At 43.3% G+C, this 13,767-nt stretch overlaps 1 protein-coding gene across 6 annotated transcripts in view; it reads left to right on the top strand.

The window, feature by feature from the left end:
* LOC128737742 (RNA polymerase II elongation factor Ell-like) overlaps positions 1 to 13,767 on the top strand; it is a 190,001-nt gene that overhangs the window by 152,590 nt on the left and 23,644 nt on the right. For all 6 annotated transcript variants that reach the window (XM_053832443.1, XM_053832441.1, XM_053832446.1 and 3 more), the window contains one exon: positions 6,216 to 6,496. In XM_053832443.1, coding sequence (XP_053688418.1) covers positions 6,216 to 6,496 — 281 coding nt within the window. The remainder of the gene's footprint in view (positions 1 to 6,215; positions 6,497 to 13,767) is intronic.

Raw genomic sequence — 13,767 nt, forward strand, 5'->3', positions numbered from 1 at the left:
TAACTTGTAGGCAGCGTTTACGAGCGTTATGCCACGAAGTTGCATATTGGTCTTCAGCAACCCGATTTTTCGTTTGACTTCTTGTAGATCAGGTGCTAAGATATTACTATACTATCTTCCATGGTCACTCCTAGGTTAACTTCCGTTCTGCCTCTCTCTGCAACTTCCTCGTTGAGGTGTTCATCTAAGAATTGCTTCCACGTGTAGACCGCCACACGCTCATCTGTGATCTGCATGAAATTCCCTTCACCGTAAGGTTTCAGTGTGTAGCCTTTACGAATTTGGTTCATCTTCCCGTAAAACTTGCGCGTGCCATCATCAGCTCGGAATAGTTATTCTAATTTTTCACGATCTCTGTCCACCTCCTGGCACATTTTACTCCTCAGAATTATGGTCAACTGGTTCTTTGCTCTTAGATATTTGACCGAGTTCTCCCTAATACTAATGCTCCACTCCACCACTTGTTGACATTTTGTATACTCCAGGGCTCTTCACGGAACCGAGCGTATTCTGCCTCAACTATCCTCGAGGGCTGAAGCACTAAACTCTTTGGAAAAAGGCAGTGCCTCATCCAGTATTCGCGTAGTTCTCGGTAGATTGCAGGTTATCTAGCTGCCTAATGTTCAGTCAAAGTGGACAGCTTTGAAGTGTCTCTAGTATATGGTTGACAGTGTTGAGTTCGCATATACTGTTACTAGGTGATGGTCAGAGTCAATATCCGCACCCCGTAGGGAACGTGTGTCAGCGATATTAGAGAAGAACCGGTCATCTTTGAGAACGTGGTCAATATACGGTTTATTGTATGTTGGTCAGATGATCTCCAGGTGGCTTTGGGAATGTCTTCCCGTGGGAGAAAGGTGCTTCGGATCACCAGGCCTTCTGAAGCTGCGAAGTTTATACATCGTTGGCTGTTATCACTCGTTTCGGTGTGCAGGCTATGAGGTCCTATCGCCGGTCTTTTTACGTTTTTTTTTCCTACCGACCTGGGCGTTCATATCTACGATGACAATCTGTATGTCCCGTGGCGAACAGCTGTCGTATGTTGCCTCCATCGGCACGTAGAAAGCTTCCTTCTTATTGCCGGGTCTACCTTCCTACGGCCCTTTATTCTCATTAGGCACATCCTCGCGTTGATCGTCTTCCAATCACGCGAATCCTCCCGCATTCTTCCCGACAATACAAAGGCCGCTCGCAGTTCGTTGGTGGTGCCACCCCTCTAGTAAAACTGGTCCTTTTTTTTTGTCACGGATCGTCCAAACCTTTTCTCCTTTGCAATAGATTTGCTACAGAGCTACGATGCCGAGTTTGTGGGGTTCTTAATTCAGCCGCTCGCTCTGGATCAGACGCTGTTGTAAGCCGCTCCTAATCAGGAATACAATCGCTCACTTAGTTGAGGGATCGTAAAGAATCTCTAGAGCCACCCATGGTTAAAGCCGTTGCGTGATTTGGTTCTGCTGTTGCTGCTAGCAAGCGTTATTCGTCATTCCTTTCGTCAAAGCTACCGTCAGTTGAATAAATTGACAGCTAGCTGCCGGGGATGTTTTGTAATTTCTTCTGTCAGGGTAATCGGATTTTCTACTGCTTCTGCTATAATCGTCCATCAAAGCAACCCTCAGTAAATTTAATGAACTGAATACGAGTTAAGTTAAGCGGGCTCTTTTATAGTCTCTTTTGTCTGTTCCCGCTAACCAAATCCAGAGGTTAGAACAGCAAGCTTTGCTGCTACTACTGATGTTGTTAGCGCCTACAGTATGGCTGCTGTGTATCGTGTATCTGCTGGAGAGCTGAGCAAGCTGAGCAAATTTGTGATCGATTAGTTGAAGTTTGAGGTCGCATTCCTTTGCTTCAGTTAATTCATCACGAAAGTGTATAAGATCTCATCCACTGTTCCTCCGCCTCATTTCAATCCCTCCAGCACTATTCCAACCGATTTAAACAGTTTCGTAGCAAAACTGCACCCATCCGTCACAGCTCGTTTCGTCTGATTAACTCTTACGTCGTTTTGAAGTCTACGAATAAATTATTATGAGTCTACAGGCTATACTCCCGAATCTTGTCTAGAATCCTGAAACGTCGTAATGAGACCCTCACGAAAACCAGCATAAGAAATTAAAGGGTCTATAATAAAAACAAAAAAAAAAAACAGCATAATATTCGTTCAACCAATATTCCTGCTTGCGCTAACAGCCGAACTCTACTGAACTGCGCACTGCTGAAGTATCGTGCGACCACCGCTCTTGACGCCGCCTACAAAGGGCCCTCCCTAATCATATTCTGCCGGTCATCATCAATTGCGAACAGATTTATGGGAACTTATAAAACCGGACGGTCAACGACGAAACGAATATTAACGCTTCAGTAGATCCACTAGAAAGGCCGTGAATACCGAATTATTACGCACTATTTGTTCATTGCCTTCAAAGCTACATATGATACCATCGACCGAAAAGAGCTATGAAAAATCATGGTCGAGAATGACTCCACCGGAAAGCTGATCAGGCTGATTAAAGGGTGTCCCACATCAAATTGCACCACGGAAGAAACGCTGTAGAAAATTACCTTATTGACCGATCCCTTCCAAACTTTCAGATAACAAAAATATAACTTATTTGTAAGCTTTTGGCATATTTATTTCATTCAACTTCAGTACCATAAGCGTATGCTCGCTCCTTACGCTGAACTGCACTTAAAAAGTTCTGTACAACCTAGCTGCAGCTTCATCTGTACGGAAATCCACTTTTTCTTCATGTCTTCTTCAGATTTGTCCTCCTAGGGATGCTTCCGTAGTGCCTGATTCATAATAGACCTAGAGTCTTAGTTCCGGTGCGTTGGAGGCGTTCATGTCCTTGGGTACGAAAGTGACTCCGTTGGCTTCGTACCACTCCAATACATCCTTTGAATATTGGCACGAAGGTAGATCCGGCCAGAAGATCGTAGGGCCCTCGTGTTGCTTCGACAAAGGAAGCAGATGCTTCTGTAGACACTCTTTGAGGTAGATCTGCCCTTTTACAGTCACGAACGGCGCACTCCGTTTGTCACATGATGTATTTCTTGGCCAAATCATGTATTTCTTGGCAAATTATGAATGTTTCTGCATCCTTACTTCCTCCGGAACATTAAACTTGTGCTGGGCGGTGAAGTACACTAGCTCCGGAAGCTGCCGGTAGTCTGCCTTGACGTTAGTCTCATCATTCATGATGGGAGAGTTGAGGATTTTCCAGGTGCTTGCGCAAAATAAATGCGCGACGTTGCTTATCGGGTGATTTAGATTTAGGGTGATTTTTTCCAATTTTCGAAAAACTGACCGCGATAAAAATAGAGTGTAAACAATACGCTGTAAACTAGTTCTACTCAATTTTTCAAGAGAAAATACCCAATGGGTAATTTTCTACAGCGTTTCTTCCGTAGTGCAATTTGATGTGGGACACCCTTTAAATCTACGATGGAAGGCATACAGTGGTCGGACTCCAGCATCAACAAGGTGATAGTCTCTTATGCCTCCTGTTCAACATAACGCTTCAAGGTGTAATCGGGAGGATATTAACACACCGGAACGATCTAGCAATGATCAAAAGGCGTACTGATTCCCAGCTATCGAATGTGGTTCCAGTGTTTTATTCTGTTTCCTGAGCTCCAATCGTCAAGCCACAAAAATCGTGTACAGCGATGTCGTCCGTGCTTGACAAGTTGAGGAAATCGAAGAGAAAATAACTCCAAAGAGGATTTAATGTAAATGTTCGAGAGCGAGAAAAAACTAATTTACTCTTACTCCAGCGCACGTTTGTCTGCAGTTCTACTGACTATGTTCAAACTGATGTCTGTGCTAGTGAAACACATAGTTTTTTTAGTAAATGGATTAAAAATTACAGAAATTAAAGATGGTGTTAACATTTTTTCAATGGCGCGCACTTGGAAAGCAATAGACTTTTTATTGGAATCAATGCGTAGAAGAAAACAAAAAGTTGTTGGAAGAAAAAGATGGATGATGTTCAAAAACATGATTTACGGAAGCATTTTCCTTTCGATCCAATTAAATACGACTTAAGTGCTTGCTTTTGTTTCATCCCCTTCATCTGCTTGGATTTAAAATTGGCAACAAAATATGCGAAAGAGTTTTTGAAAACTCTTGAGTCCTACGCAAATTCATATTTTAATAATAATTATCCTGTACTTATCAAATACATTGAAAATATGCTTGTCAAGCAAGGAGGGATGCAGTGAGGAGGCAATAACGAAAATTGAGGGTTCAAATTGCTATATTGCAAACATATGTGGGACACGAAGAAAAAAACCACGCTAATAATTTTCGCGTGGAAGTCTAAAAAAATGGAGTCTCCGCAATAACAAAAAAAAATATTTTTCTTTCAAATTCTTTGACGACAAACCTTCCCGAAAAGCAACGTAACATATTTAAAAGTGAATCTACACTCAAGAGACAGAACAAGCAACCGGAAACCGAAATCCCACAAGTGTGGGAACCAACACCACGCTATCAAATTGAATTGAGCTCTCAGCAATTAACCGACCAATTAATGGAGCTAACGGACAATTAAACTCCTCATAATCACTTTCTAAAACACAGTTTAAATTATGCACACTTGCGCATCGTTTCCGACAGCAGCAGCAGCAGTCAGCAGCCCTCTTGTCGTTCCCGGTCGGGCAGCAGAAAAACAAACCGAAACCTCAGCTCAAGAACCTTCAATAGCCGCTGCTTGGCACTGCGGTGGCCACTTGAAACGTGAACCCCACTTGAGATTGTTTGTTTACGTTCGAGTTTTCTCTTTCACCACATAAACTGACACCGGAAGGAAAAATGGGTCCGTCGGAAAGGGGCAGCAGCTGTGAGGAACGAGAAATGATTCAGGAATTTTACACTATCTAAATCTAAAATGGATGCGGTCCGCTTTGAGACGCCCCGCGCTCGGGCTGTACAAAACAGCTGAATCGGCAGCAACCTGTTTTCGCTGACACCGAATGTGTACATATTGGAGCCGCGTAAAACTTGCCACCATATCATCGCTGATATGCGCGCTATCGAAGAAGATGCATCCTCGTAGCCGGTTTGCACCTCCACCCGGACCGGTTCAAACGAGTGCACCCGGCCGATAACAAAATGATCACTTGTTTTCGTTCGAGTATCCAAGGCATTCCGCGCGCCTCGGGAAGGAAAGTTCCGCCAACTAGGTCTATATCCACTTGAATCTGCCTGTCGATGTCTATGTTGCCGAGGGTGATGTTGAAGATGACGGTAGTCGGTGGCGGCAGTGTCTGCAATGAGTAAACCGGTTTCATTTCCTTCTGCATTTTTGTATCACGTTTGTTGCCGGGATAGAGGCAGTGAGCTTCTTGAATGGCCCGCGGCCCGGGTTTGGAATGGTTCGGATTTGCTGCGTAAGAGCGTGCAGTACAGAAACAAATGTATTTATTTGTGGAGTAGGAATTTTCTAAACATGAATGTTATTCGAAATTAATGAGCCTCTTTAGTGTATTTTGTTGGGAGTTGACAAATTCAAAAATTGAAGCCGAGTAATTTCTTTCTCCTGCAACCTATATCTTGATTGCGAAATGTCAGACCAAGCCTGAAGTCTGTTATGTATTCTTATCATCAATTAGTGCCAGATCTGAATCACAATCAAAATAAATCGGTAGTCTTGGGAAAGTCCAAGTAAACAAATCATGGCGCACTGTACAAAAACAGTACTGATGTAAAAATAACATTTGCCTAATTTTAGACTGCACTTTCGTGCTTGATCGGCTTATCAACACTGTACGCGTACCCACAAACACTCGAGGCGGCCATTAACGAAACAACCATGTACACGTCCATCTCAGTGCACACACTCGAAATGATCACAAACGAGATAACCACTCACAAAAGAAGCAAGACAGGAAAATTATTACCATTGCGCTTTTACCAAGTTTGTGCACGGTTGTTCGTCGGCTGGTCGTCTCTGTTTTTATCTCCTAATTTGATGGTGATCAATCGATCGTTTATTTCCGACCGACGCTCGCTCTCCGTGTGGTGTCGTCGTCGGTTTGCTTGATACTTCCTTATTTGTCCAAATTGCACAAAGTCAGTCCGTCCGCACGTAGCGAAACAAACCTCATGCAACAATGTGTTGTTGGCCGGACTGCCAATGCCTAAACCGCTGCTAAATTGACTGCGCGTAATCACTAATGCCGGAACTTTCTCTTTCGTTTTATTTTTTTTGCAGATTAAACTTGGCACCGCACTCAACCCGTCGATACAGTTCCTCGCCAACGGTCAGGGCTACTTGTCCTTTCCCTCCAGCACTAGCAATGGCCAAAAGTTTAGCTTCTCCATCACGGACATCGAGGGCAACGGGTCGATTGAGTGCATTCAGCAGAATCAGGGCCAACAGCTGCAGAACATGGGCCACTTACCGCATAAGATGCGGATTCACGCCACCGAAGATGTGTACGAGACGACGAGGCACCGGATGGCGGCCGCTGAGGAGAACCAGAAGAACAAATGGTGAGTTTTGTTTACCACGGGTTACTGTGTTTTTATTAGGATAGTGTGCCGTCGCCGCCGTCGCGACGGATTCGGTGGGTTCCTTCAATACGGCGGATGAACTTGAACTTGCTCGAACGCTTTCAAGTACACTCAAACAAATACCTACACCCGCCGCCAATGGATGGGGATGGTGTGTTAAATCTAAATCCCCGACAGCCAGCGTACGGTGATGTTTGCTTAATGAAATAATTCGCCATCAAGCAGTTTGCTCTCGCGCTCGGATTGACAGACAGACAGACGGAAGGAAGGAAGGTTTCTAGGCCAACCGGTCGCGAATCTGGTTTTTACACGCAGGTAATACGCAACCCTGCTCAACGTGGTCTCGAATATCGACTAAGCTTGACGTTCGATTGGATTGGCGATTTGGTGAAGTTATCCGCTATCCGAGGGCATGCTTGCAACGATTTGCTAAGTATGACCAATGATGCTGTTTAGCTCTTAATGTTCTTTACCAATGTCAATTTGAAAATCTTCAGTTTTGTAACATTAGCCATAACTGGCTCTGTCTTTGTTGGAATGCCAGCCCAGCAGCCATATACTCGGCTATAAAAAGTTATTTTAATGCACCTGTTTAGGTCCATGTTTAACAGTTTCACGTTTCAACATCAGTATGTCGAATGAGATTTATGCAAAAGTCGTAAATTACATGCTGATGTCAGTACGGTTTTGTGTCTACTCCAAGTACCACATGTGAAAATATATTGTTAGTAAGGATGTAATTATATATCAGCTTTGAATGTGCATTGTGCTGCATTGCATAAATGATTCAATTACAGCCAACATTCCATTTTTTTAATATTTCCAATAATAAACGACGGAAATATACAAACTGTTTGTCAGCTAACTGTATGGTCAACCTCAACAGAATAGTTAATTATCAAGCACCCTACCTGGTAATACTAATTAGGCACTAGAAAAAATAACAATGCGCTGCGTGAACAGTCTGGCTTGTTTTCTTTCATGGAGTCTGTTCCAAAAAATATGGATACGCCCAGTTTTTAGTAAAAATAGCACCAAAATGTTACGGACGCAATCTGTGTTAGAAATACTGTTGAAATATGGTTATTACAAAAATTCAGTGCTATCCCTGTGGTTGGAGAATTCACGAAAAAATGATCATTTGAATCGATGAACATCCCTCATGAATATACCTGATTCGCCTGCCTCGGTGGTAATGCCTCCATCGGCTTTGAACTTTATCACGAATATAACCTCATTGTAGGAACCAATTGACCCACGATCCTGAGGAGGAAAAAGCGCCAAAAGGAGGACAGAGATCGTGAAGAATTAGCACAACTATTCCGAGCTAATGACACGCGCAAGTTTTATGAGAAGGTGAACCAAACTCGGAAGGGCTACACACCGAAACCTGACATGTGTAGGGACGAGGGAGGTAATCTAATCACAAACGAGCGCGAGGTGGTCGACAGATGGAAGCATTTCTTCGATAAACACCACAATGGCGAAGTCACAGAGGGAGGCGGAACGGTAATTAACCTAGGAGCGCCCATGGAAGATAGCAATGTCCTAGCACCTGATTTTCAAGAAGTCATACGAGAAATCAGCTGCCGCTAAAGCCGCTGGGAAGGGCCGCCTACCGGCAGAACTTAAAAAACATGGCGGAGAAACGCTAGCAAAGGCTCTACACTGGGTTATTTCGAGGATTTGGGAGGAGGAAAAGCTACCGGAGGAATGGATGGAAGGAGTGGTTTGTCTCATCTACAAATAGGCTAGACTGTTGCAACTATCGCGGTATTACGTTGGTAAACGCCGCCTACAAGGTACTCTCCCAGATCCTGTTACACCGGTTGTCACCGATAGCACAAGGTTTTGTAGGGAATTATCAGGCGGGTTTCATGGGGGCTCGCGCAACTACGGATCAAATTTTTACTATCCGACATATCTTGCAGAAATGTCGGTAGTACAACGTGCCCACGCATCACATCTTTATTGAGTCGATCGAGACAAGCTATGGCAGATAATTCGCGAACGCGGTTTTCCGGACAAACTGACGCGACTGATCAGAGCTACATTGGATCGAATGATGTGTTTCGTACGCATCTCTGGGACACTCTCGAGTCCCTTCGAGACGCGGCGTGGGTTGAGACAAGGTGACGGTTTATCCTGCATGCTGTTCAACATCGCTCTTGAGGGGGTGATCCGACGAGCGGGCATCGAAATGAGAGGCACGCTTTTTACCAAGGGTAGCCAACTTTTAGGCTTTGCAGATGACTTCGATATCATAGCCAGGAACTTTGCAACGGCGGAGACAATCTACGCCAGACTGGAAACGGAGTCTAGGAGAATTGGGCTAAAAATAAATGCGTCGAAGACCAAATACATGAAAGGAAGAGGCTCAAAGGAAACAAACGCGCGTCTCCTACGGACGGTAACCGTTGACGGCGACGAACTAGAAGTGGTTGAGGAGTTCGTGTATTTGGGATCGCTGGTGACCGCGGACAACAACACTAGTAAGGAGATCCAGCGACGCATCCAAGCGGGAAATCGGGCCTACTTTGCCCTTCGTAAAACGCTACGATCAGGAAGCATACGCCGCCGCACGAAGCTAACAATGTACAAAACCCTTATTAGACCGGTAGACCGGTGTGGACATACGCGCCCTTGCCGTGTTCGAGCGGAAAGTGCTGCGGACGATATTTGGCGGAGTACAAATTCAAAGCGGAGAGTGGCGGAGGCGTATGAATCATGAGCTACAGGCACTGCTTGGGGAGGCTCCCATCGTACATCTGGTGAAAGTTAGCAGGCTACGGTGGGTCGGACACGTCGTAAGGATACCGGACACGACAGTGCGACGAAAACAATCCTCTTCAACAACCCCACCGGCACCAGAAACAGGGGGCCCAACGTGTACGATGGCTTGACCAGGTCGAAAGCGATTTGCGACTTCTGAGACGACTAGGTAATTGGCGACGGATGGCCCAAGACCGAGTTGAATGGAGACGAGTGCTTGAAACAGCACGCGCCACCCCGGCTCTGTGCTGACGAAGAAGAACAAATAGCTTGCCGGACCATAGCCTTTTTACTAAATTTTTCAACTGGATGGATGTTTTTAAATAGACTGGTCAATTACTTGCCCTCTTTTGCACCGTATAGCTAATCGAATTTCTCACCTGTTTTGTCGTCCATTATTAAGCACTTTAAATTCCCAGCAAGCATCGTATCGCACAGCTTTCACCCTCTAGACCTGATCGGTGCTTCTTGTTTCTTCTACTGCTTCTGCTTCTTATTGGTTCGTAAATTCCAACGTTATTTTGCACCACGAACATGTGATTTTGATGTGCCAACCTTTCTGACCCCCTGTACTAAAACCTCCTTCTTTTGCTGAAACTATACGATGTTCTAAACGAGGGCTGGCATAATAAATTTTCGACCCGTTTTCGGCTAATCACCAAACCAAATTATTCTCACAGGACTTCCTGATCGTTGTTTGCACGGCTTTCTTCGGCACATTTTCTTTCTTCGATTTTCGCTAACTTTATCGTGGTTCTGTTTGTATACAATTTGTGCACAATTTTTCGACGTACTTCTATTAAAAAAACTACTGGAAACACCGCTGCACAGGTGCTGAAAGATAAAAATAAACAACAAGACGCACCCACAAAAATAAACTAAATATGAAGGATTGCGATGTGACAGCGGTTTTTGACTGCGTCCATTATTTATAGGACAGGATCTAGAGCTGCAACAGCCGGTACAACCACTACAATTAGAAATTGCAAAATATATTTAAGTTTAAACATTTCACATTATACTGCCATGAAAAACGGGTCACACAGTGGCTCTTGATGGTTTACTTTCGTCGAACATCAGTAGCGGGTTAAAAACAAGCCCTTACATAATTATGAACTAGGATCATATTTGCCCAAACAGTAGAGTTGCACCGCATTTTCCCTAACACAGATATCAAAAGCAAAGCCTTGGGCTTAAACCGTCATTAGACATTACCCTTCTTTATCGACAGACTTCGCAGCCGGCCGTTAGAGTACAGGAAAATTACGGGGCCAGTGTAACGATCCTACTAGTGTCAGTAGGAGCAAGCAAGCACGTCCTACTCTAGAATCGAACATTTGACGACTAGCTTACTAGACCAGCATTGTACCTCGAGGCCAACAGGGAGGTTAAAAAAGCAAATATTGGGGGATACAAAAATTCATGTTGATATTTATCCTATATTTTACATAATTCATTCTAATGATGTTCCCATTCAGGAATTTCTGCTAATGTTGATCGACGTGTTCTAAAATGTAAAAAGTCATCTGGATTAGCTTAAAAATTCAAGCAGAGCTAACCAGGGAGAGGGTGAGAAGAGGTAAAGGTAACCGCTGAAGAAAGGCAAGAGCAAAATATTAAAAATTCTAGTTAATTTTACAAATTCTGATGGGAGAAAAACACGTTTCTACGTCTTAATGTTGAGATGATTGGCCATTCGATTGTATTATGCAGTTGCAAACATATATCTATGCAGGCATCGGGACAGCTGGGCACTTGGTAGCGGTCGGTTTATGGAGTTTAGTGGCGAATTCCCGTTATAAATACTGCGCACTAGCTGTTTGGTCTCGAAAGTTGGGAGGTGGGTGCGACTCTATGGTTTAAAGCTTCTGTCGACTGTCGCGAACGCCCACGTCGTACTGCGTTCAATTCACTTTGTAGCCACTCACTTTGATGGAAGATGAAATTTTCTCCATGGGTCGAGCCATGATAAGTTGATAACCATTGATGGTTCGAGATTTGTCATCCTGCTGATTCATTTGTAGTTGTTTGTGTTGGAAAATTGATGGCGAGTGCGCGGTTGAGGACAACCGGTGTTGTCCACATTGTATAATTCAAGTAGTACAAAATGTTCTGGACAAAGCACGTTTACAAATTCGATCTATCTATCATTTTTCCTCTCATCATCATCATAATATTTAAAATATGACGTCCCGGCCTTTGGCAGAGAGATCAAGTTTAGTGTTCGACATTGCCTGTCTCGTCAAATAAAACTGACGTTTGAGGTCTCCCTGATACTCTGATGACGACAACAGAAAAGGGACGGGTATAGAGTGTTGTTCGTTATTAAGCGACCAGCTGGATAACCCGAAAAAAGGAAAAATTATTGGTAAATTTTCTTCACAGTTGCTATAGTAACTTCGATTGGTATAACGCAATTGTTAAACACATTCGAATTATTTTAGGATCAGACAAGATACGCTATTAAACTTTGGTAAGCTCCTCCTCCTCCTTTGGCAGCTTAGAACCAGGGTGGCTCGTTCTGTATCAAACGTTTTGTTTCCATTGTTCTCGTTCCTTGGCTACTTTCAACACTCGTAATTCAACTTCAACATGGTCGAGCCATGTCTCACATTGGGCCCCCATGTTCCTGGTACCGGACCGGCAGTGCGTGTAACATTCGCTAAATGACGATGGGAATCACTTTAGCCAGTCGTTTTCCTTGACCTTCTATATTTGATGTATTTTTGGTCATCGCGATATTTTTTTCTAAGCTGATCCTTTCTAGTCTCCACTTTCGGTCTCTAATCGCTTGATCCAATGCTGCTCTGATCAATCCCGTCAGTTTATCCGGCAACCGTCCTAAACTACTATTTTACATTACCAAATACGTATTATTTCCTAGAGATAAACTCGGGAAATTAAAAATTCTAAATCTCGCAACCGCTTTATTAGTTCCATTCCATTGCATTAAAACCACCAGAAAATCCTAAAAATAAAATATTAGTGGCAATGTGCAGTTTTGTCGTCTGTGCTCGAGAAATTGATAGTGAACTACCTCTACAACCTCACTGAGAGCAATAAAAAGTCAACCTACTTTCCAATTAACCAGTGTTATTGCGTGCCGTTTGAGCATGCTTTGTTCTGTTTCTTGAACTGCAACCGTCGAGGAACGAAAATTGATACACAGTAGTCAAATTGTGTACTAAGTTTACGTCCGTGCTTGGAAAATCTAGAAATCGTGGAGAAAATGACTCCAAAGATTTTAATTAAATGTTTCAAGAACGAGAGAAATTAATTTACTGTTCTTCAAGCGTACTTTTGCCTGCAGCCGCACTGATAATTATCAAACTGATGTCTGTGCTAGTAAAACACCTCGGTTTTTAGTAGATGCACTGATCTGAAAATTACAAAAAGGTATCTGGCAATTTTTCAGTAGAGTACACCTAAAAATCAATACAGTTCGGACTCGATTAACTGGGGATTCGCCAGCGAGCAATCGCGTCGCCGGTGCCAGAACACGGTTCCCATTCAACAATTTCAAGTTCCCGAGTAATGCTTTAAAGGAAACTGAAAACAGAATTTGATGTTTTGATGTCATGGATTTTGATTACTCGGTGTGATTTCATTTTGGTTTACTGATTTCGCTTCACTAAATCGTACACCGCCTTGAAGTCTATGGGTAGATGGCTGATCGGCACCATCGTGTTCGTTTCGAAGTTTGTCAAGGATTAAGGTGAATATTTGGTCCGTTTTGGAGCGTTTCTCTTAAAAATTACATTGGCATTGTTGTAACGGCCTGGCCTCTGTCTGTGGATCAAGCTGTGGGAGATAGTTTTATAGGTCGATTTAAGAAGGGTTTTACTACGGTAATTGCTGCACTCGAGACAATAACCTTTCTTGCAGATAACGAATAGGAGAGCTACCAATAACCAGTCTGCCGGTAGTTTCTCCTCGGACCATATCGGTAGTACGATCCGATGCACAATATGAGCGGCTCAAATGACATATTAGAGCGAGAGGTTGAGATGCGCAAGATGGAAACCTCTAATAGGAAATAGGAAATAGTTGGGGAAATGATGAAAACGGCGATTTTTTTTATAAAATCCAGTATGACGACCAAATGCAAGATGGCCGCCAAAAAACTTTTTACTATTTTGAAAGCCCTGCCAATTTGCAAAATTTGGAAATATTACATGATATAAATCTCAAGGTTTGCAAAAAAATTAACTTTTTGAAACTGTTGGACCCCTGGCGAACGAGGGGTCCACTGTTTCGAGGTATTAGAAGTGTAATTTCCAGTTTTTTAAATCATTTCCGATCAATCAAGAACAAAAGTTCCAATATTTGAAGATCTCGTGTTAGTAGTGGCCCCGTTTCAACGAGAATTACTGATGTTCCGCCATAACTCCGGAATCTCCACCAAAATTGATACAGGTACATTCTTTGATATAAGGAAATCATCGCAGAGGAATTAACAAATGTGGTTTGTTAAGGCA

This window comes from Sabethes cyaneus, chromosome 2 (genome assembly GCF_943734655.1).
Source record: "Sabethes cyaneus chromosome 2, idSabCyanKW18_F2, whole genome shotgun sequence".
Lineage (NCBI taxonomy): Eukaryota > Metazoa > Arthropoda > Insecta > Diptera > Culicidae > Sabethes > Sabethes cyaneus.